The 23,073-nt window shown below is 59.9% G+C and overlaps 2 protein-coding genes across 2 annotated transcripts; one reads left to right on the forward strand and one right to left on the reverse strand.

The window, feature by feature from the left end:
- The first annotated feature begins 675 nt into the window (after positions 1 to 675).
- FAM83H (family with sequence similarity 83 member H) lies at positions 676 to 6,992 on the forward strand. The gene is made up of 4 exons (XM_082674926.1): positions 676 to 1,137; positions 2,088 to 2,252; positions 2,338 to 2,462; positions 2,681 to 6,992. The coding sequence occupies exons 1-4, from the start codon at positions 691 to 693 to the stop codon at positions 5,415 to 5,417; spliced, it is 3,474 nt and encodes a 1,157-aa protein (XP_082531052.1). The 5' UTR covers positions 676 to 690; the 3' UTR covers positions 5,418 to 6,992.
- A 1,741-nt stretch (positions 6,993 to 8,733) lies between these two features.
- Positions 8,734 to 15,221, reverse strand: MAPK15 (mitogen-activated protein kinase 15; the record flags this gene model as incomplete). The annotated part of the gene is given in 22 exon segments (XM_082675303.1): positions 8,734 to 8,894; positions 8,896 to 8,912; positions 9,034 to 9,036; positions 9,040 to 9,162; positions 9,250 to 9,383; positions 9,498 to 9,675; positions 9,800 to 9,905; positions 10,023 to 10,090; positions 10,094 to 10,160; positions 10,440 to 10,497; positions 11,215 to 11,271; positions 11,274 to 11,288; positions 11,291 to 11,358; positions 11,544 to 11,574; positions 11,577 to 11,706; positions 11,810 to 11,830; positions 11,834 to 11,940; positions 12,830 to 12,920; positions 13,027 to 13,056; positions 13,355 to 13,453; positions 14,660 to 14,733; positions 15,020 to 15,221. Coding segments are annotated over 22 exon segments (1,836 nt in total). The 3' UTR covers positions 8,734 to 8,737.
- Between the last annotated feature and the right edge of the window lie 7,852 nt (positions 15,222 to 23,073).

Genomic DNA, 23,073 nt, shown 5'->3' on the forward strand with positions numbered 1-23,073 from the left:
CACTTAGCATAATACCCTTCAAGTTCATCCACGTTGCTGCAAATGACAAAATTTCCTTCTTCTTTATGGCTGAGACAGGTGCATTTTACAGTGGAGGTAACAGGCCAGAGGCACAGGGAGCAGCCCAGGTTCCCCCGGCACTGGGGGCAGAGACATAGGCAGCGGCCCAGCTTGTCCAGCACGCACAGTGCCAGGGGCCACGAAAATGCATTCATGTCATAAAATCAGAAGAAAAAAGTAAATATAACAGTAAAGGCTGGATTATATTTTCTTTCTTCCAACTATCATATCATTAGTGTTTTCTTGTTTTTAATGGAGGAAGGGGTCCACAAGGCCATAAAGTAACCTGAGTGGGTTTTGTGTGGAGCCAGAGCCCCTGGCAGGAAGCTGGGGCACCAGATGCTCCCTGGCTCCTGGTGAAAGCAGGGGCCTGGCTGGTACGGCCAGAGCGGCGAGAGACAGCTGGGGTGCCTGTGTCGGGGCATTCTTCTGATGTTCCCCCAGCTAGGGGGCATGCTAGGTTCTGGGGCTGCCCTGGAAGACCTCCAGGCACGGGCTGAACTCCACAGCCCACGCAAGGTCACTGACAGCCCCTTCTATGATGTGTGTCCGCATGTGTGTGGGGGGGGCCCAGAGCCCCTGCCTCTGTAACGTGTCTTCCTGCCCTTCCCCCAGGTCCCTGGCCCCGCCATGGCCCGTCGCTCCCAGAGCTCCTCGCAGGGGGATAACCCACTGGCACCCGGGTACCTGCCACCCCACTACAAAGAATATTACCGCCTAGCAGTGGATGCACTGGCTGAGGGCGGGCCGGAGGCCTATAGCAGCTTCCTAGCGTCCGAGGGGGCACCTGCCTTCCTGTGCCCTGAGGAGCTGGAGCACGTGAGCCGCCACCTGCGGGCCCCACAGCACGTTGCCCTCGAGCCCCCCGAAAGCAGCCCTCCCAACATGGACTTCGATGGCTCCTCGGGCACCTACTGGCCTGTGAACTCAGACCAGGCAGTGCCTGAACTCGACCTGGGCTGGCCCCTGACCTTCGGCTTCCAGGGCACTGAGGTTACCACACTGGTGCAGCCGCCGCCACCTGACAGCCCCTGCATCAAGGATGAGGCTCGAAGGATGATCCGCTCTGCCCAGCAGGTGTGCTGTCACAGGCTCAGCAGGCAGTGGGGAAGGGCAGCCTGAGCTGGACCGTGAAGCATGAATAGGAGTGTGAGGGTGAAGGAGAAATACCAGCATGCCCAGCTTAGGGGGCAAGGGCGGGGCCAGGGCTGGCTGGCTAGGCGTCTCCAGGCTTCGAGCTGTGATGAGGGTTCCCTGGCAGACTTTTTCCCGGGTCATCAGGGGTTTGGTTATTTCAAGCTGCAGACTGCACAGGTTTGCTTGCCCAGGGTCATGGCCAGTGCCCAGAAACTCAGGGGCTCTGGGATGGTTGGGGTCCCTCCTTGCCTGGCTTTACTGTTGAGAGAATTCTCTCTAGTCCTGCCCTTGACCTAGCTGACAGCTTCTTACCCCTGTGCCCTCAGCACCCCAAACAGTTGGCAAATAGCAAAGGGAGGCTGTTAAACCATGGACCCTAAGGCAGCAGGTTCAGACACTAAGAACCCCTGCCTCTGCCTCTGCCCCCCGCCCCCCCCCCCGGGGCAACCCTCTCCCAGGGGCAGAAATGGAGCCTCGGGCTCAGCCCTGATACCTGCCCTGGGGTCCTGGGAGCTCAGCCGTCTGTAAGGCAGGGGTGTTTGGGGGGCTTCATCTGCCTTGCCCCCTGTGCCATCAGGGCTCTGCCCTGGGCTGAACACCCGCTCCTAGCTGGAGGACAGCCCGCCCCCAGTAGGCTGCAGGCCCTGTGCCTGCCTCAGGCTCCATCATAGGCCACCTAGCAGACCAGCAGCCCATATCCCCTCTGACAGCCCCCTCCCTTCTGACCCCCATTCCATGACAGGGCCCCACTCTCCCCTGGGATGAGCTAGTGGCCATTGTTGGCATCCAGAGACAACCTGCCCTGGGGGCGGGGGCGTGGAGGTATGGCTAGAGAATGGTGGGGACCGTGGAGGGGTCTGTCCTCCGTCCCTGATTCGACCCCCCCGCAGGTGGTGGCCGTGGTGATGGACATGTTCACCGACGTGGACCTTCTCAGTGAAGTGCTGGAGGCCGCTGCGCGCCGCGTGCCAGTCTACATCCTCCTAGATGAGGTGAACGCGCAGCACTTCCTGGACATGGCTGACAAGTGCCACATCAACCTGCACCACGTGGACGTGAGTGACCGGAGGGGGGGAGGGGATGGCTGGGAGGGAAGGGGTAAGATCCCTCTTCAGAGACATGACGCCTCTCCTGCCCCAGTTCCTACGCGTGCGCACTGTGGCGGGCCCCACCTACTACTGCCGTACCGGGAAGTCCTTCAAGGGCCACGTGAAGGAGAAGTTCCTCCTAGTGGATTGTGCCGTGGTGATGAGCGGGAGCTACAGGTGCGCGCAGCCCCGTTGCCCTCCCCCAGCCCCTCCCCATTAAAGGGCCTCCTCTCCAGAAGCCCTCCTCCTGGAGCCCCTGACACAGCTCCAGCCGGTCCTGCCCCAGCCTGGCCTGGGTCATTACTCGACCCCGCCCCTTCCCTCTAACCCAGGCCCCGCCCTTTCCCCCGACTGGTCTCGCCCCCTCCCTCTGACTGGCCCCACCCTACTCCCAGCTTTATGTGGTCCTTCGAGAAGATCCACCGGAGTCTGGCACACGTGTTCCAGGGCGAGCTGGTCTCCAGCTTTGATGAGGAATTCCGCATCCTCTTCGCACAGTCCGAGCCGCTGGTACCCTCCGCCGGGGCGCTAGCTCGCATGGACGCCTACGCCCTGGCTCCATACGCGGGGGCTGGGCCCCTCATGGGTGGCCAGGTGACCGGGGCGTTGACCCCTTTCTCCTTACCCAAACGAGCCCACCTCCTGTTCCCACCGCCTCGGGAAGAAGGCCTGGGCTTCCCCTCATTCCTTGACCCCGACCGCCACTTCCTGTCGGCCCTCCGTCGAGAGGAGTCACCGCGGATGCCGGGGGGCGCCCTGGAGCCGCACACGGGGCTGTGGCCACTGTCGCGGCATCTGGACACCGAGGCCGGACCAGGCGGGGAGCTCTTGGGCCCGCGGGGCTTCTTTCAGGCACGGCACCAAGAGATGGACGCCTTCAAAAGGCACAGCTACGCGGCCGCCGACGGCACGGGAGCCGTGGAGAATTTCGCTGCCGCGCGACAGGTGTCACGGCAGACATTCCTCGGCTACGGTGATGACTTACGCTTCCAGACCAGCCACTTCCACCGCGACCAGCTCTACCAGCAGCACTACCAGTGGGATCCGCAGCTTGCGCCAGCGCGCCCACAGGGCCCGTTCGAGAAGCTGCGCGCTGGCCGCCCTGGCTTCGCGGACCATGACGACTTCACGCTGGGCGCCGGGCAGCGCTTTCCGGAGCTCGGCCCGGACGGACACCAGCGGCTGGACTACGTGCCATCCAGTGCCTCACGGGAGGTGCGCCATGGCTCTGACCCTGCCTTCGGGCCCAGGCTCCGCGGTCTGGAACCGGCCGGGGCCCCATCTCCCAACCTGGGACAGCGCTTCCCTTGCCAAGCGGTGACGAGGCTAGGCCCAGAGACTGTGCCCAAGCCAGAGCCAGAGCGCAGAGGCCGGCCCGAGGGGCGGGCGGGACTGCGGCACTGGCGCCTCGCCTCCTACCTGAGCGGCTGTCACGGTGAGGATGCTGGCGACGAGGGCCTGCCCGCACCCATGGAGGCCGAGGCCTATGAAGACGACGTGTTGGTTTCTGGGGGCCGGGTGGCCGCCGGGGACCTGCTGACCTCGAGCTTCCGTGTGCCCACGTCCTTCCCGGGCTCCGGCAGCGGTGGTGGCGACAGCTCCGAGCCCAAGGGCCTGGAGGCCGGCCTGGCCAAGCAGGACACTTTCCGCTTGCGCCCGAACCCGCTGATCCAGCGCAGCTCGCGGCTGCGCTCCTCGCTCATCTTCAGCGCGTCACAGGCGGAGGGCACAGGCGGAGCTGCTGCGGCCACCGCGGAGAAGGAGCAGGTGGTGAGCGAGATGCCGGCGTCCGGTGGCAAGGCCATGCGCTCTGCTGTCTCCACCAAGGTGGCCGAGCTCCTGGAGAAATACAACGGCCCGACTCGAGACGCCGGCGGCATGGGGGCAGCAGTCACGGTCGCCAGCCACAGCAAGGCTATCCTGTCCCAGGCGTGGCGGGAGGAGGTGTCGGCACCTGGGGGCGGTGGGAGCGAGCACCGCAGCCTCGAAAGCTGCCTGCTAGACCTGCGCGACTCCTTCACGCAGCAGCTGCACCAGGAGGCCAAGCGGCAGCCGGGAGCCGCCGCTCTCACCGCCACGCAGCTGCTGGACACACTGGGCGGGAGCAGCGGCGGCACTGACCGGCTGCCTTCCTGCTTCCTCTCCACCCAGGGCCGCTCCACCTCCCCGCAAGGGCGGGACAGCCCCCCACCAGAGGGGCCTGGGGCGCACCAGCCGCCCCACTCTGAGCCAAAAGGGATCCCCACCTCAGCTTACCCCGAGCAGAAGGGAAGTCCCACTGCAGGGTTTCCCAGCTGCAGAGACAGGCCCACCACGGGATTTACCGAGCAGAAGGGGAGTCCCGCTTCTGCCTACCCTGAGCACAAGGGAAGCCCGGTGCCCCCTGTGCCGGAGCACAGGGGCAGCCTCCCCCTCCCCTTCTCCGGGGAGTCTCCAAAGACCGGGCCCACAGAGGAGGCGCCTGGTGGCCCCATGGAGATCCTGCGCAGGGGATCTGCGCGGCTGCGGCAGCTGCTGAACCCCAAGGGTGAGCGGCGCGTGGAGGATGAGGGTAGCTTCCCGGTGCCACAGGAGAATGGGCAACCTGAGAGCCCCCGGCGGCCATCGCCAAGCCGGGCTGACAGCACCGAGGCTGCCACAGGAGATGAGCGGGGCCCGCGGGGGTGCGTGGCCTCGGCCACGGCCAATGCCTTGTACAGTAGCAACCTGCGGGATGATACGAAAGCCATCCTGGAGCAGATCAGCGCCCACGGCCAGAAGCACCGCGGAGGCCCCGCGCCAACCCCGGCCCAGAGCAGCCCTGAGCTGGGCCACCCTCCAGCTGCCGGCGGCCGGGCCCCTGACATGTCCGACAAGGACAAATGTTCTGCCATCTTCCTCGCAGACAGCCTGGGGACCCAAGGCCGGCTGAACCGCACGCTGCCAGCCAGCGCAGCGGAGCGCGACCGACTGCTGCACCGCATGGAGAGCATGCGCAAAGAGAAGCGCGTCTACAGCCGCTTCGAGGTCTTCTGCAAAAAGGAGGAGCCCGGGGGCCCGGGGGCCGGGGAGGGCCCGGCGGAGGACACCAGGGACAGCAAGGTGGGCAAGTTCATGCCCAAGCTCCTGGGTACGTTCAAAAGCAAGAAGTGAGTCTCCTGGCCCACCAGCCCAGGTCGGGGTGCCGGCATCACGGTCAGGCAGAACACCTGGTCCTCAGCCAAAGCCTTCGGAACCGGGCTGAGCACAGCCAGAGCTTGCCTCCGCTTGAGGCGCACCCGGTGGTCCTCCCTGCCTCTTGCCCCTTGGCCTCTCCTCCCTGGGGGCTCCAGCCCCTAGCTGCCCCCCGCCCTACTTCCCCAGTTCCCGCTCTTCTCACACCTCAGTCTCTGGACCCTCAGCGCCACCTGACCTGCGTCTGACTGCACCATTTCTTTGGGCTTCAGGTCCCCTTTGGATCACCTCAGGGACCCATCTCTCTGTGCCTCAGTCCCCCATCTTTCAGGGGGCCCGCCTCTGTGCCTCAGTCCCCCATTCTCTGGGGTCCTTGTGTCTCAGGGTGTCTGTGTCTCAGGGGTCCCCTCTGCTCGTGGCCTTCTGGCTGTGCTGTGGCCTCTCCTCTGTGCCTGGCAGCCCCGTCCTCTCTCAAGGCCTCCCCCCTTCTCAGGACCTGTCCTCCCCACCTGTATCCGTGGTCGCCGGGTTCACTTCCTGCCCTGCCCCTTTCCACCCTCCTGGCAGCTCTCCTGGCGGCCCATCCCTTCAGCGTGGGGAGGTGGCCCCCGAGGGGCTGCCCTGTGCAGGACTGTGGGTGCTGCCCTCACAAAGGTCCCTGGCAGACACATGTTCACAGGTGCCATCCCCAGCCATGCCGCAGAAAGGGGCTGGATGCGGAGCTCTTGTTCCATGAGGGCAGAGGACAAGGTGCAGTGGCACCTGAGCCCCAGCCCACTGCTCTGAGGGGTCTCCATGCCCCGTGAGGTGGGAGTGGTCCTTGCCCTGCAGGTGCCCAGCAGACCCCAACTCCACCCTGTTCTGCATTCCTTCCACCTTTGTCACCAAGCCCCCCAAAATCTGTCCAAGGCTCCCCCCTTAGCTTTCTTGTATCTTTTCTTTTACCTCCGGACAGTAGATCTGGAGTGGCACATTTGGGCACCAGATGCTTAAAATCCCCCCACAGTAGGTGCTAGTACTGGTAAATTAGTGTTTGCGCTATTTCTTTTTAAATAGGTTGTTTTTCTTTTTCTTTTTTCTTTTTTTTTTTCAAGTATAAGGAACCCTAATTGCTCTGGCTGGGAAAGGATGTAAGGAACCAGACTGCTGAGTGAGGCAGCACTTCTGACCGAGTAGCTGGTAAACGGAGGGGAGGTGGGGTAGGGGGACACCTGCTCCCTGGCGGCTCGCAGTCTGTTTACCAAAGCCACCACCCAGGTAGGGGTAACAGCAGAGACTTTGGTTCGAATGGGAAAGGTCACTGGGGAACCGGACAAGCTGGGGCATTTCTGGGCCTTCACGTGCTTGTTGAGGAGTTTGGTTTCACCTGGCCTGGTGCACAGCTGTTCTTAGCAGACCTGGCCGGGCCTATCGCTGAGGGAGGCCCTCGCAGGAAAGGGAGGTTCTGCCCAGGGAGAGGCCAGAGGCCCTCAGCGCCTGCCACCTGCGTCCTCCACGTCGTGCTCAATAAGACGTCTCCTCAAATGTGATGCTGCACATTTTGGTGTTAATAAAACAAGGCACAAAATATTCCAGCACGTTCCCCAATGTGTGTGTGTGTGTGTGTATAGTTATATGCATACAATCACCCAGCTTTGTGCTGCAACCTGTAGCCTTATGACCTTCTCCGATTCCCTCTGGATGCGACCACCCATCCCTGTTGCGTGTACTAAGGGCCCCTCCCCCTCTCCACTGCCATACCGCTACCCGCACCTTCTAACCAACACAGCCCCCTTCCACCTCTCGGCCCCTTCCTGTGCAGGCCTCCCTTCACTGCCACACTTAGCTGCCTGCTGCCCATCCTCGCCGCCGCCTGGCCCTCTGTGTCGGCACAGCCCCTGGTTGCCTAGCCCAGCAGACACTTCCCAGCCTCGTCTTGAAGCTCCCATCGGCCTGGGGCTTCCCCTGGCCTGGGTGCCAGTTGTTTGGGCCTCCCTGGCCCTCCAGTCCCAGCAGCACTGCCTCTGCACTCAGGGCTGGACTTCTTGGGCGCCCTGCCCCTTTCTGGGCAGTGGCACTCATCCTAGTCTCATTTGTCCCCCTGTTTATCACTTGGGGCTATGCCTCAGGCTCTAGAAATGCAAACAGCTGCCCCTCGGGCAGTCCCCATCTCGTGAATAGCTCACCTCCAAGCCAGAACTGTGGTGGCCCCACGCTTAGCCTTCCCCCAAGCCCTGTTCTCTCTGCCTTTGAATCTCTCTTGTAGCTGCCAGGTCTGGGTCCACCCTCTGTGCAGCTCTCCTTGCCCAAGCCTCGCCCTTCCCCCGCAGCAGCCCGTGTCTTTTACAGTAGGGCAGAGCTTCCTGCTCCTGGCAGCACCGCACAGGCCGAAACCCTTAGGCTGTGAGCTCCTCCGGCCAGGCAGCCAGGAAGTGGCCTCCCTGTGTCCTGACCGCTGCCCAGGGTCAGACGCGGTGTGAGGCGTGCCTGGGACCAGGAGACACCTCAGCGCCCGCTGGGCCCCTCCCACCTCCTTGGCCCCAACACCACCTGGGCTCACACCAGGCCCTTTGCCTGGTGATGACCAGAGGAGGGAGCCTTGAGCCCCACAAGACATTTCCAGCTGTTCTCCCCCTCCCCCAACCAAGGCCTGGCGACAAACTGGGTGTCAGTCACTGTGTTGGTGGGGCATGGGCTGGGGTGACTGACAATGGCTACAGTCAGGGGCGCTGCCCCATCTTGTCCCTTTTCCCGCTCTGGCTCAAGGCCACAAATGTGGTCACATGGTAGCTTGCACCCAGGCAACAGATGCACTACACAAGACCCTCTCCTGCCAGGACCACCCTGGGGACAGCCTGCAGCAGCCCCAGCTGGGATCTGATGTGCTCAAGCGCCAGGCAGGCCTGCTGTGGACAAAGGTGACCAGACAGGAGCCCAGGGTGACAGCATATGGTGCCCATGAGGCTTCTCAAGGGCTGTGTCCTCGAAAAGGGGTGGGCTGCAGGAAGCCGAGGAGGAAGGTTGGGTCGGCAGGCTGGGACACACAGACCACACTTTACTGGAGAAGGTGATTGAGGCTGGAGTGTGAACCTCATCTACTCCCCCAGAGAGGCCTGGACAAGCTGCAGAACTCAAATGTGCCCAGGAGAGGGCGGGTTGGGGAAAAGGTGGGTGGAGAGCGCTGGGGTCTGGGGCGGGGGGGGGGGGGGGGGGGGGCGGGCGAGCGGGCGGGAGGCCTGGAGGAGGGGCAATCCAGGGACTAGGGGAGGGGCGCGGGGCTGGGTGCCGGGGATGGCCGGTTGAAGACCCCATAGGGCGGCTCAGGCGCGGGGTCCGGGGAGCAGGGGCAGGCAGCCCGGCGCCGAGTGGCAGACGGTCCCGTAGGCTTGGGAGCAGCCCCCGAGCACGGCCCGCGCGGCCCCCTGGGCCTCCTGCGAGGCCGAGGCGCTGAACATCCTCCGGCCGGGCCGGCCTCCGGGGAGGCCGGGGAGGAACCTGCAAGCAGACGAGGACCGTCGTAGAAGGCGTGGAGGGAGCGACCTGAGGCGAGGGAAGCGGACGGGGGACGGGGAAGGAAGGTGGAAGGGAGGGGAGGGCGGGAGGGGCGCGGGCTCACCGGTCACGCGCCGGCCGCGTTGCCACCACGGCCCGGGTTCCGGTCACTCCGGATCAAGGCCTGGACGGCCACCTGGGCGGCGGCCTGCGAGGTCAAGGAGGGCGCCGCCCCCCTCCCGCTGGGCTTCACCTAGGAAGGGGTGTGTCGCAGGATCACTGGCACCGTCGCGAAGGATCTGCGGGAGGGGTCCTCCCGTGCCCCCTTCCCACGACCTACCCAGCAGGATGCCGAGGGGAGCCCTGCCGTCGCCCAGCGGGGCCCTTTCCCTCTCCCAAGACCTCCTGGGGGCGGAGGCTGGTGCAGGGGGGCCGAGCTCTGCCTGGGAGGGTCCTTGGCTCCGCCGGGGACATCTGTGGGGTCGGAAGCTCCAGTCCCGAGTCAGGGGTCCCGCGCTGCTGGCGGTTGGTGGCCCCACACAGCAGGGACCCCAGCAGCTCTGCGCGGGCGGCCGCCAGACCACACACCGTGCGCGGGGCCGTGACCGGGGTTACTTCGAGGCCGGCGTCCGGGCTTCCGTGCAGGCGAGCCCGAGGGCAGCTTGGCCGCGGCTCTGGGTTTGAGTGGGGGCGCCGGGGGCGTGGGGACGCCGCCCAGGCCCGTCTCCCTCGGGACGCGGCCGTTACCCCTGCGCTCCAGGATCATCTGCGAGAGGCGAGGGGCGCTCGGAGGTGCGCGGGATGGGCGTCAGGGGGTTGGGGGTCGCTGGGGCGGGGGAGGCCTCGAGGGTGCGTGCACGGGGGATGATGGGGGTCGCGGGCCGGAGCACCTGATAGAGGCGGCTGCGATATTCGGTGGCCGAGAGCTGGGCTCCTTCGTGCACCGGGAGCCGCACGTCCGCCTCCAGGGTGCACTCCCGGGCCGGGCAGTGGAACCTGCGGGGCGCCGGCGAGGCGGGTGCTGGAGAGGCGAGACCTGGGCTGCCGGCGGGCGAGCCCCTGTGACCTCTCCGACCCACAGCAACCGCTGCCCGGCCGCCGGGCCTCCCCTACCTCTGCACGTAGGGGTGCTGCAGGGCCTGGGCCGCGCTGAGCCGCTTGTCGGGGGCAAACACCAGGGGTCACTCGCGGTGGTCCAGGACCTCTGGGGGGGTGTCGGGCGGCAGGAGGGCGTCCAGTGTCGGGCCCGGCCTGTGGGCAGCCGGCCTATCAGCCGCTCCAGGGTCCGCCCCCCCCTTCCTGCTCCCTGCTCCCTCCCTAGCACCACCCTCGGGCAGCGCGCAGGCGCGTCAGAGCCCTGCTTCCCTTCAGGTCGCCTCTCCAAGGCCTGGTGCAGCTCCTGCCGCCGGCCAGGGCGAGCTGCGCCCACACTGGGGCTTCCTCGTTTTTAGCCTGGGCAACAGTTTCTGGGCTGGGCACCCTGAAGGTGCGGTAAGGGCGCTGGGCTGGCTCCGAAGCCCCCGCACTCACCGGGACCCCAGGCGCTGCACAACCGAGGCGCCAGAGCCAGCGCCGAGAGCCAGGAGGTCTGGGAGCGGGCGCCGAAGGCGCTGTAATCAGGAGTCCCGAAGGTGGTCGGGCGGGCAGCTCAGGGGGGTCGCCGGCCACCCCTTCTGACCCGTTGAGCGACCTCCTCTCTGCAGGGCCTTGGCTCTCTGGCAGGGCTCCAACCCCGAATACCGGGTCGGGCGCCGCCACTCGTGCGTAAGCACACCCACACGTGCGCCAGTCCTGCACCTCCGTAGGCTGCACGCTCACACGTGCACACGCGTCCCCCATACCCTGTGCTCCCACCTCCACAGGGGAGCCCCTTGCCTTCTCCACCAGAGCAGAAACCCGGGGAGAGGACAGGGCTCCTCCAACGCTGTCCTTCGTCCCTCTCCCCCAGGGAGAAGGAAGGACCCCTGCTTCACCCCTCCGCAGAGCTAGTGCCCTTGTCCTGACCCAGATGGACCCTTCATGAGCACTCTTTGACCCTCGTGGACCCTGTGGCCCCGGTGGACTCTGTCCAGTTGCTCCCCGAAACCCCCAGCAGCTCCTCTCTGGGTCCACCCTCGGCAAGGCCTGCCCTTTCCACTCTTCCCAAGGCTTCCGGACCCTCCCCGTCCCTCCACCTTCACGTCCCCACCCCCATCCCCTCCCGGGCTGTCCTCCGTTCTCAGTCCTGGTCCGGCAGGTGCTGCCCCTCCCACAGCTGTGTGCTCTGACCCTCAGTGTCCCTGGTGCCCAGTGTGCCCGCACACACACTCGCCGTCCTCGGAGGGTGGTGGGATGCCCTCCAGGATCAGCCCCAGCTGGTGAGCGTGGACGTGCCGGGGACAGGGGCCGCCCCGCTAGCATCTCCCCCAGGATGCGGCCCAGACTCCACATGTCCACCCCGGGGGTGTACCTGGGGCAGGGAGGGCTGGTGTTGTTGGGGGAGCCCCAGAGGCGGAGGTGGGGGTGGGAGGAGGTACTTCTGGGGGGTCTCGGACACTGGGGGCATAAGAAGGCCCAAGTGCCCTGGCGGGGCAGGAGAGCACAGGGGGACCTGTAGGGGGAGGTGGCGGCAGGATGGGGGTAGGTCACCGTTACCAGCTCGAGGACAGGAACACCTCCGGAGCCCGTACCATCGCGTGGCCACGTGCTCCGTCAGGGCATGGCCCTTGGGCCCCTCAGGGAGGCCGCTGAGGGAGTGGGCGAGGCCAAAGTCGCAGAGCTTCACCGAACAGCTGGTGTCCAGGAGAACGTTGGATGGCTCGGGAAAAGAGGTGGGCTGAGGGCTAACATGGGTGGCGGCTTGAGGACCCTGGGGTGGGGGTGTGGGCCGTGGAGCTCAGTGGACAGGGCTTGGGCGGCACCTTCTGGTCCTGGTGGATAACTCATCCTGAATGAATGAACTTGGTGGCCCGCAGGAGCTGGTGGAAGACGTAGCGCTTGTGGCTGTCCTTTAGCAGTGTGCCCTTGCAGATGACGGCATTCGGGTCGGTGTCTGGGGGGTGTGCAGGTCAGTCTGGTGGGCCTGGGGAGAGCGGGCCAGTCTGGCCCACTTTGAGCCCTCATGGCGGCACCTCAGCCTGCCCAATGCCCACAGACCTCAGGTCCCACTGCAGCCTCAGAGCCGTGTCCTGGACGTGTGCACTGCCCAGGAGCCCCTGCTGGCTTCTCAAGCTTGTCCACTGGCTTTGTTGGCACAGCAATAAAAGTTTGTGGAATTATTTTTATACTTTATTTCATGTTGCCTTTGTTTTATCAAATGAGTAGAAAAAAGAAAATGCAGGACTTCCCTGGTGGCGCAGTGGTTAAGAATCCGCCTGCCAATGCAGGGGACACGGGTTCGAGCCCTGGTCCGGGAAGATCCCACATGCCGCGGAGCAACTAAGCCTGTGCGCCACAACTGCTGAGCCTGCGCTCTAGAACCCGCGAGCCACAACTACTGAGCCCGTGTACCACAACTACTGAAGCCCGCAGGCCTAGAGCCCGTGCTCTCCAACAAGAGAAGCCACCGCGATGAGAAGCCTGCGCACCGCAACAAAGAGTAGCCCCCGCTCGCCACAACTAGAGAAAGCCCGCGTGCAGCAGCGAAGACCAGAAGTTAAATAAATGAATAAAAATTTTAAAAATTAAAAAACAACAAATGCAGCTGCAAGCAGTGGACAAAGCAGAAACCTCACAGAGAGGGTTCAAGATACCTGCCACCAGGCCTGGGGGGCTGACACTCTCCAGCTCCACAGGGACACTGCCCAAGCTGAGTGCACTGGCTACTGCGGGGACCAAGCAGCAAAGGAACATACAGAGGGAGCCAGACCACTGGGATGTGGGTGGGAGGATCCTGGGCCGGGACAAAGGTGGGGCTGGGGTCTGAGGGAGGCCTCACTCACCCATAGACTCAAACACCAGGTAAATGTCCCTGTCATTCTCTGCCCGGATCACACCCGGGAGGCGGATGATGTTGGGACGGTCCCCAAACTCCTGGGGAGAGAGCGGGGGCTGTGTCCTGGGGGTCAAGGGGCCACACTTCCCCCTTATTTGGCGAGACTGCACCTGGAGAAGCAGGCAGACGGCCTTGGCCACTCACGCGGAGCAGCATGATTTCCCGGACCGTCCTCTGGAAGGAGACAGAAACGTGAGTGTGGCTGCAGAGCAAGAAGGAAGCCCGTGTCTGGAGAGGATGCGAAGGGACTGATGCTCGCCACCTGCACACCCGCTGGCCCACGAGGTCGCAGGGGGCGGTGCTCTGAGAAATGCCACAAACCTGCTGTGACTGGGCTTCAAGCTGCGCCTTTCCCACAAGGCAGCAGGGGGGCCGCCCCACAGCCCTGCCTCATCCTTTCCCACAAGGCAGCAGGGGGGCCGCCCCACAGCCCTGCCTCATCCTTTCCCACACCGCTTTCCTACTCACTTACTTGGGCATCCGTCTTGTCCTTGAAGGCATCAAAGATTTTCTTGATGGCCACGACCTCGCCAGTCCTCTGATCCACCGCCTTCCACACGATGCTGTAGGCCTGGGGAGGAGGGCGGTCAGCCTGCTTGGCATAGGGCCATCCTCTGCCCGGCCAGACCGCCCCCTGCAGACATGAGCCTCCTCTTTCCTGCTCTGGTTCCGGGGGAGGGATGCTGTGTGGTGAGGGGCGAGGCCCCCGAGGGGCCTCCAGTGGAGGCTGATAGGAACAAAGGGGGATTGGAGACCAGAGAGTATCTGGGGAGGCCCCAGGAGGATATGAGGTCACAGATGGGAGGGAGCTCCTGGGCAGGATCTGAAGCCTGCCCCTTCTCCGACAGTCACCCTGATCCCTCTCTCGTATACCTCATCCAGCCTGTCAGCAAATCCTGTTGGTTCCACATTCAGGATTCATCAGAATCCGAACACTTTCTACCATCTCTGCTGCCCCCGCCCTGGTCTGAGCCTCTGGCACCTCCAGCCTGTATCACTACACTGATCTCTTAACTACTCTCTCTCACCCACTCCCACTGTTCATCCTCAACAGAGTGGGCGGGGCGAGCCTTGTAAGGTGGTACCAATGGCTGCTGCCCTCCCCGTGTCACTCACAGTAGCAGCCAAAGTCCTTGCAGTTCCCCAAAGCCCCACATGATAAGCCCATCCCCCTAGAACTCCTATCCTGTTACCTCAACCCTGCTGTTTCCCAACAGCCCAGCAGGTCCTGGCCTCAGGGCCTTTGCACTGCTGCTTGCACTGTCTGAAACTTTCTTTTCTCCCCTCCCTCATCACACACTTGCACACACCCAGTGACCCACCTTCACACATACACTCTCACACAGTCCCACAGGCTCACACAATCACAATCACAAATGCACATGGGCTCACACAAGGTTCTGGCCTCCACTCTGCCCACTCAGTTTACTGGCTCAGGCCCTTCCCCCTCAGCGACTGGATCACGTGTGCCCGGTCTCCCTAGAGCATTCTGTGGGCACGGGAGGGGCAGCCCGGGAGCCGGGAGTGGTGGGTGGGGACGGTGGGTGGATGGTGCACCAGGGTCCGAACTGAGGTCTTGGGGGTCCTGGCTGTCACCTGTCTCCCAGAGCCAGATGACAAGTTCCCTGGGAACAGGCCACACCTCCAACTCGTGGAGGAGGCAGGACCCAAGGCCAGGAGTCCCTGGCAGAGTGGAAGGCCACAGTCCTCCGACTGGCCCTGCCCACGCCCTGCAGGTGGCCTGGTCCGGCGGACGCCCGGGCGCCTCCGAGCTCATCCCCTTTCCGAACCGCAGCCTGAGCAGGTATCGCTGGGCAACGTGACGGTCCATCTCGGCGGCGCATATGCCGGCTGGTGGGCGCCAGGAGGCCTCCAGACACTAGCTGGGCTCGAACTGTTGAAAGCCGTTGCCTTGGGAACCGACGGCGGAGCCCTCCCTGCGCCTGCGCCGGGGCGGGGCAGAGCGGGGTCTGCAGCCCAAGCCCCGCCCAATCCGGGGCTGCCGTGGAGCCCCACCCCGCAGTCCCGCCCCCTCGGCACCGCCCCCGGACCCTCGCCGCCTTGCCGACCGCACTTCCGCGTGGCCCAGGCCAGAGCCCAGAAGGTGCCCCTCTCCGCCTTCCGCCCCCCGCCCCACCTGCGGCCAAGGAGCCTGCTGCAGCCTCCAGAACCTCTCCACCAATCCGGGCCTTTGCACGTGCAGTGCCCAGCGCCCGGGACGCTCTTTCCTCCCTCCGCCTTGCTTCTCCGGTCTCTGCTAAGGGGATGCCGACGGTTAGGGTGTCATTCGCAGACAGCCCCTCCACTCCTTGGGCATTTGGCGGCAGGGGCCGGGCCATCCCCAGCGGGTGCGAGCGCTTGAACTGGGCAGGCGCTGAGGCACCGCCAGGAAACTAGGGGTTAGTTCCAGGACGGGGGTCCCGGCAAGCGGCTGGGAGAGCAAACCTGGAGGCGGTGGGAGTCTATGAGACTGGCTGAGAGGGGGCTGCCGTGCGCAGAGGTCAAGCGCTCGCAGAAAAAGGAAGCCAGGTAAGGGGGCCGACGGGCGGGGGTAGCCAGGGAAGGAAGTGGGAGCACCGAGGGGACAGCCAGGCAAAGGCCCCGAGTGGGAGTGTGCCTGGCGCGTTGGAGCCACAAGGAGGCCCCGTGTGGCTGGAGCCCAGGGATGGAGACCAAGGTATCAGCAGGGGGCGGTGGGCAAAGCTGGAGGGATCTTCCCCGACCAGGGCTCGAACCTGTGTCCCCTGCACTGGCAGGTGGATTCTTGACCGCTGTGCCACCAGCCCAATAACCATTTGTTAAGTTAATGAATATTATGTGCAGAACTAAATTCGCAAGTACTTTGAAGGAAAAAACTACTTCCTGTGTCTTTCAGCGTCTCCTATAGCATTCATAGAGGGCCCTATTCTTAGGCCCCAATAAATATTTTTGGTAGATACAGTGAAGAAGATGCTTCGTCCTATGATTTTATATAGCATGCTGAATGATCTTTCTAGAGGATATAATTTTTTACAAGAATAATTTCCCAGTGATATGTAATAGAGCACTGAGTCAACTAGTAGTCAAGAAATGGAGCCTCTAATCCCAATTCTGGAACGGACTCACTGTGTGACAATGGACAAGTGACATAACTTTGCAACTCTGCAGCATCCTCATCTATAAACAGGAATATGGAAAAAATCAGAGCTAGAAGGACCTGAAAGCTTTTAGTCACATAGAAATACTAGCACATTGTACAAAATATACAAGAAAGTTCATGGCAGTATTGCTTGCAATTGTGAAAAACTGGAAACAACCTACGAGTACCTCAAGAGGAGACTACATAAATGAGGTCATGAAAAGCAAAGGAAGACAGAAATTGTCACACACCAGAGAACACTAAGGAGATATGATAACTAAAGGCACCGTGGATTGGATTCTGGAACTGAAAAAGGACAGCAGTGGGAAAACTGGTGAAATTTGAATCAAGTCTGGAGTTTAGTTTATACACAGGCTATACAATGTCCCGAGAGGACTTATGATGGGAAAAATGTCAATCACAGCTTTAAGCCCTTGGTTTGGAAGGAGCCAATGAGAAAGCGCATTGGAAGGGGATGTATGTACCATTTCATTCACAGGAAATCGGTAACGGATGATCCTTTCCTTGCACTTTCCACCCAACAATAACTTTGTGCTCCTGGTGCTTGAAGAGCCTCCATATCCTGGTGAAGAGAATTCCCGAGCTTGGGCAGCTGACCCCCTTTCCAGCCACCTGGGTGACCTGGACATCCCAGCTCAGGCTGAAGCGGGGGAGGAAGATGTGCTGAAGCCTACACCTCTGCTCTGCCGCTCCTGCGCTGACTGCTGGCCAGCTTCCTAGGAACCAGAGGGAGGCGAAAGCCCAGGCCTCCCTGCCACACGCGTGGCCCCGACGCTGCCTCTGGGGCGCCTTCTGGCTTGCGGACGTTGCTTCCATGTTATCTGCCATGAGCCTCACGGACCACTGTCCTCCTCTAGCTCAAGTGACTTGGCTTGAAATTCAGTCATTCATTTTTCTGATTGATCGAGCCTGCTGGTGAAGTTCTCCACTGGGTGTTTAATTCTTCGTTTCTGTTGGATTCTTCAGCACCACAATTTCTGTTTGGTTCTTTTTTATGATTTCTGTCTCGTTGAAATTCTTGTTTTGTTCACGTGTTGTTTTCTTGGTATTGTTATCTATCTTCGTTCTCTTGTAGCTCACTAACAATTTGGCGATCTCTATAAAAAAAGGTATAATGCATGTATCATTTGATTCAAAAGGAATTTGTCATACAAAAATCTCACAAGCGGGCAAAAATAGTTTTCGGTAGCATTGTCTTAGTAGGGAAAAGTTGGTGGCAATGTAAGTGTTCGTCAGTATCAGACTGGTTAAATTAATCTTACTTCAATTATGCTATACAGCTATTATTATATATAGAATACCACATAGCTAGTAATGTGTTTTACAATATTATATCTATATATACTGCCCTGAAAAAGTTGCTGAAGATATATTGTTAAGCAAATAAAACATTTACAACAAAAAAATAAATAAATAAAAATAAATAAAATTAGGGACAAAGGATTTGAATAGACATATCTCCAAAGAAGATATACAAATGGTCAGCGCCACAGGAGAAGATGCTCAACGTCGTTAGCAATCGGGGAAATTCAATCAAGACACGTGAGGCCACGCTCAATCACTAGGATGACTTTCAGAAAAAAGTCTTGGCAAGGATGGCGAGAAGTCAGAACCCATACAGTGCTGGAGGGATGTCCATGGTGCAGCTGCTGTGCAAAAGTGTTTGGCAAGTCCTCGAAAAGTTAAAGATAGAATTACCATACGACCCAGCAATTCCACTTCTGGGTATATATCCAAAATAACTGAAAACAGGTATTCAAACAAATGCTTGTACACACGTGTTCACAACAGCCTCTTCACAAAAGCCAAAAGGTGAAAACAACACAAATGCCCATCAACCGATGAATGGATAAAGAAGATATTATCTATACAGACAATAGAATATAATTCAGCTGTAGAAAGGAATGAAGTACTGATGTGTGCTACAATGTGGACGAGCCTTGGAAACATTACGCTAAGTGAAATAAGTCAGATACACGAAGTCGCATATTATGTGATCCACTTAAATGAAATATTCAGAATAAGTACCTCCATACACAGGGAAAGCAGGTTGGTGGCTCCCAGGGGTTGAGGGGAGGGGAGACGGGTAGTGACTGCTTAATGGGTACAGGGTTCCTTCTGGGGGTGATGAAAATGTTTTGTAACCACATAGCAGTGGTGGTTACACAACATTGTGAGAGTACCAAGTGCCACTAACGTGTATACTTCAATATGGTTAATTTTATGTTATGTGATTTCACCTAAAAAAAAAAAAGAAGTTACAAGGCTGGGAGGAAGCAGCAAAAAGGAAGCCGTATCCAGGAGAGAAATAAGCTGATAGAGCCAGCCCCATGAATGACAGAGATGGTGGAATTGCCAGTGACGCTAAAAACAGCTACCATAAGTATGCTTGTGGGCATAAAGAAAGCGTGAATACAGTGAAATCAGAAAGGACAGAGATGACGGAATTGGCAACGACTCTAAAAACAGCTACCATAAGTATGCTCGTGGATATAAAGAAAGCATGAATACAGTGAAATAAGAAAGGAAAATTATTAAAAAGAACCAAATGGAATTTCTAGAGCTGAAAAATAAATATCTGAAATGAAAAACTCAGTGGATGGACACAGCAGAAAAAATGATCAGTGAACTCAAATACACAGCAATATAAACTATCCAAATTGAAACCCACAGGAAAAAAAAAAAACCTCACTGACCTGTGGGACAGTGTCAACAAAAGGGGGGTGCAGAAAGCATGTTTGAGAAAGTAATGGCTGAAATTTTTGCCAATTTAAAGAAAAAATTAGATATTCACAGATCCAGGAATTTAAATGAAGCCCAGGTAGGAAAAACACAAAGGAACTCGTAACTAAATTGCTGAAAACAATAAAGATAAAGAAAAAATACTAAAAGATAAAGAAAAAATACTAAAAGTAACCAAAGAAATTTACATGCAGAGGAACAAAAATAAGCATAACTGCAGAGTTTTTATCAGAAAAAAACAATTCAAAGCAGAAGGAAAAGCAATGACATCATTAATGTACTCAGAGGGAAAAAATGTGAATCTAGAGTTCTCGAACCAATCCCTAAAAATGTAGTGTAGAAAGCATACAGAAGAGATCACAGATGAGAAGCTGCGTACGGTTAAAGGGGAACCCAGCGTTAAAAAATCAGAAGAGTGGCCAAACAGGAGAGGGGATTCTTCAGGCTGGAAATGAACTAAATCTGGTGAGAAACATGGTACCGTGGAAACCGCTGGAGCCTTTAGTGGAAAGCCTCCTGCCAGCGGAAATGGCTGATATAATCATCATTAAATGACTCGTGCACTGATGGAAAGAGGACGTAATTAAATGTTCTGTTATATTAAAAATGTTTTCATATTATTGACATCTTGTAATCAAGAAGACTGATACAGAATATAAAAATAAACATAAAATTAGAAAACTAACAGAGGAATTACGAGTGTCAGGAATGAAAAACTACATTCCTACCAGATCCTTCAAACATTGAAAATAAGGGTTTATTGTCAACAACCTCCCACCAATACATTTGATAACTTAGATGAGATGGCAAGTCCATTGAATGAGTGGGAGTATTACCCAAATATAATCAATAATAAACATAAAGGGCTTCCCTGGTGGCGCAGTGGTTGAGAGTCCGCCTGCCGATGCAGGGGACATGGGTTCGTGCCCCGGTCCGGGAAGATCCCACATGCCGCGGAGCGGCTGGGCCCGTGAGCCATGGCCACTGAGCCTGCGCGTCCGGAGCCTGTGCTCCACAGCAGGAGAGGCCAGAACAGTGAGAGGCCCGCGTACCACAAAAAAAAAAACAAAAAACATAAAGATAAACTGAAAAACTCTATGGCCACAAGGACGGAGAGAACAGAAGGCCCATCGATGGAAATGGAGGAAGGACTGATCACCACTTGGACAGGCTGAAAGGGATGACAGCTGGACTCACGACGGAGGGTCCGAGGTGAGGAGCGGGCCGAGAGGCCAGGAAGGTCGGCATGCTTGACTCGGAAGGCACAGCTGGGCGTTCCCCCAGCTGCGGGCAGCAGGAAAGGCAAGTGGGAGCTGTAGTAAACTCAGTGGACAGGAGCGGGGCCTGGTGGGGGGGGGGGCGCGGAGCAGTCCAACGCAGCTGCTGGGGGCAGTGGGACCTCTGGCCCCTGGAGCAGCAGGGACGTGTGCCAGCTAGCAGGCCAGCCCCTCTTCTCCCTGCCTTCCCCCAGGAACCCGCAGCCAAAGGAGGCCTCAGCCCTGCCATTCTGCCGCCAAGAACGTGGCCCTAAGCAGAATTATCCCCAAATCAGTGAGTTTCAGCAAAACAGGAATTCTGCAGCATGAACTTTACTACATTTACTTAGTTATTAAATCAGATTTCCAGTGGACATGTGATTCATCCATTAGTAATTTTTTAATCTGCTATTATGTGTTTTCTCTTGGGGCCATTATTTCTACCCAGTCCAGCTTTCCCTTGTCCAAATACCCTGGCAGATGTGAATTTGGCGAGTGTTTATTTTCTCCTCGGTTGTCAGTTACAGTCTGATTGCGTGCAGTTGTACCTTCACCTTGGTTTCGAGCGCGGTGTTGACTCGCGGTATTTACTATGCACTGAGAAGTGTGGGGGCTGTGCATTTAATTTTTAGCTGACCCACGGGGAGATCATGCGCAGTTTGGGGGGCCTCATCCAGGAGGCCCAGAGTTAGGGGGAGCGGGCGTGTGGCAGGTCAAACCCCCCAGGTTGAAACGATCTGGCCTAAACCTCCTGCTTCATCCATCACCAGCCTCCTTATGACCCTGGAGACCAGCTCACAGGGGTCGCACCCCCCACACTGCAGAGTGTCACAGTCTGAGTATGGGCCCCACCCCTTCCTTCCCCTCGGCGTCCAAGTCTGAGTAGATATCAGCTGTGTCCCCATGTGTGTCACAGTGTAGCCCACCGCTCACCCTGTTTCCGGTGCAGCCCCCGACCCTGTGGGGTGGACCTGCTGTGCTCCCCTGCACCTGGGTCTCTGAAGTTGGGCTCCCCTCTCTCCTGCTCCCAGTGTGGGCTATGGACCCAGGTACCCCAGGTCACTCCAGGCACCTGCCTGGGCCCCTCCCAGGAGAGCACCTCGGGGTTGTAGCTGTGGTTGTCTCTAGATCATGTGGCCAGACTTGGAAACGGGGGTCCCCCGAGGGGGTGCGCCCCCCAGCCGGGCGCCTCCTCGTGGCTGTCTCTCAGGGGCATCTGAGCCAGCCCGTGGAGGTGGGCGCTGGCATCGCCATCGGGGCCTCCACAGGGCTCTGGGCCTCCTTCTGTTTGTCATCCTCTTCCTCACAAACAGGTAGGGGAGCACCCCTGGGAGGGGGGGCATGCACACCAACCCGGACCACACCCCGAGGCCCAGCCGCCCCGGTCTGCAGGACCGGGGAGCCAAGCCCACAGGCCCTGGGCTCCAGCGAAGCCTCTCCCCGAAGCTGCGACCCCGCTGACCCTGAGGAGGCCAGGGCCCGGATCACCGCAGCAGCGTCACCGCAGAGCCCCAGCCGGCCCGCACGTGCTCTGCACATACACGCACCCCGGGGCTCCCGCTGGCTCCTGCCCGCCTTGGCTCATGGGACTCGGGTGGCGGTGCTGCCGTGTCCCTCACTGCACCGCGCGTCTGGACAGGGTACTTCCTCCAGGGGCGCCATGGCTGTGGGAGCTGACGCACATCGTGGCCTGGATCTGGTCCTTCCACCTGGGGCTGACCGTGAGCCTCGTGTGGGTCTGGCACCGATTCCAAGGTACTTGGCTGTGGAGGGGCCGCCACTGGAGGAAGGGTGCCTGGCCCAGGGCCAGCTTAGGTTGGGGTGAGGGGAGGGGGTGGGGCAGGTCTGCAGGCAGCACACAAGCTGGGATATAGGGGAGGGGACAGACTTGGGTCCTGCCCAGGGCACAGAGAACAGCTGGGTCTGGGCTCTCCAGGGCTTGACCTCAGCCAGAGGACGCACTGGATAGACAGGCTCTCCTGGACCTCACTCACATTCCTGCCCATCCTCCCCGTTGCCATGGTGATCGCCATCAGCGCTGCGCTTCTGATCAACGGACAAGGTACCGGGGTGGGGCTGAGGCAGCCCTACTGCCAGGCCCCCAGGGTCCCTTTGTCTGACCTCTGCTCAGCATCTGGCCGCCTCTGTGGTGTCAGACTCCCACCGGGGCTGAGCTCCAAGGACAGGGTCTCTGGCATCACCTGAACCCACCCCCACCTCCACAGGTCCACTTGGCCTTGGCAGGTGGAAGGGTCATAGGCACTGGCCATGTGGCCTCAGGCTGCCGTGGAGTGGGATTCAATTAAAAGCAGCTGGCTCCTCCCTTTGCCCCAGGGCACAGGGCAGGGACAGGAGAGGACTCAGCCAGAGAGGCAGTGCACACAGTGGGAAGAGCCCACCAAGGTCCAAGTCACAGACCCAGTGCTTTCAGGAGTCCGTGGGCAGCTCACTCACTCTGCCTGTTTCTCCATCTGTGAAATGGGAGCAGAGGCCGCTGGAAGTGCTCACCCCCCGGGTCAGACACACAGCCCAACCCCACTGGGACTCCTGAGAAGGGGCGCAAACCCCAAGTCTCCGGAGCTCAGTCGGGAGGGCTCCGAGGCAGAAGGAACAGTAAGTGAGGGCAGGAAGGTGTGCCCTCCGGCGGCCTGTCCAGGCTTGGGGGCAGGGGCTGAGTGGTGAGGGCAGCATCCCAGGAACAAGCCGGTGGGACGTTCTGCCGCAGCCTTCAAGGTCCTTGCAGGCCCCTAGCAGAGCCCGCTGGGGGGAAGGGGCCGGGGTGGGAGGAGAAGGGGGACGGGAGGGAGCAGCCTTGCCAGAAGCTGAGCACACTGCTGGCCCTCTCCCTCCCGGTGTCCTTCCAGCTCGGTGTCCCTGCCAAGAGATGAGTGACCCTCCAGACGCCTCCCGGCCGGAGTCCGAGGGTACTGCAGCCTTGGCCCCGGCAGGGACAGAGACCCCCACGCCATTCACGAAGGGAGGGGGGAAGGACCCCAAGGGTGCGGAGAAGTATCAAGAGTGACACTTGGCTTTGAATCTGGGCCCTTGGAGGTG

This window comes from Grampus griseus (assembly GCF_964374135.1).
Source record: "Grampus griseus genome assembly, chromosome: 17".
NCBI lineage: Eukaryota > Metazoa > Chordata > Mammalia > Artiodactyla > Delphinidae > Grampus > Grampus griseus.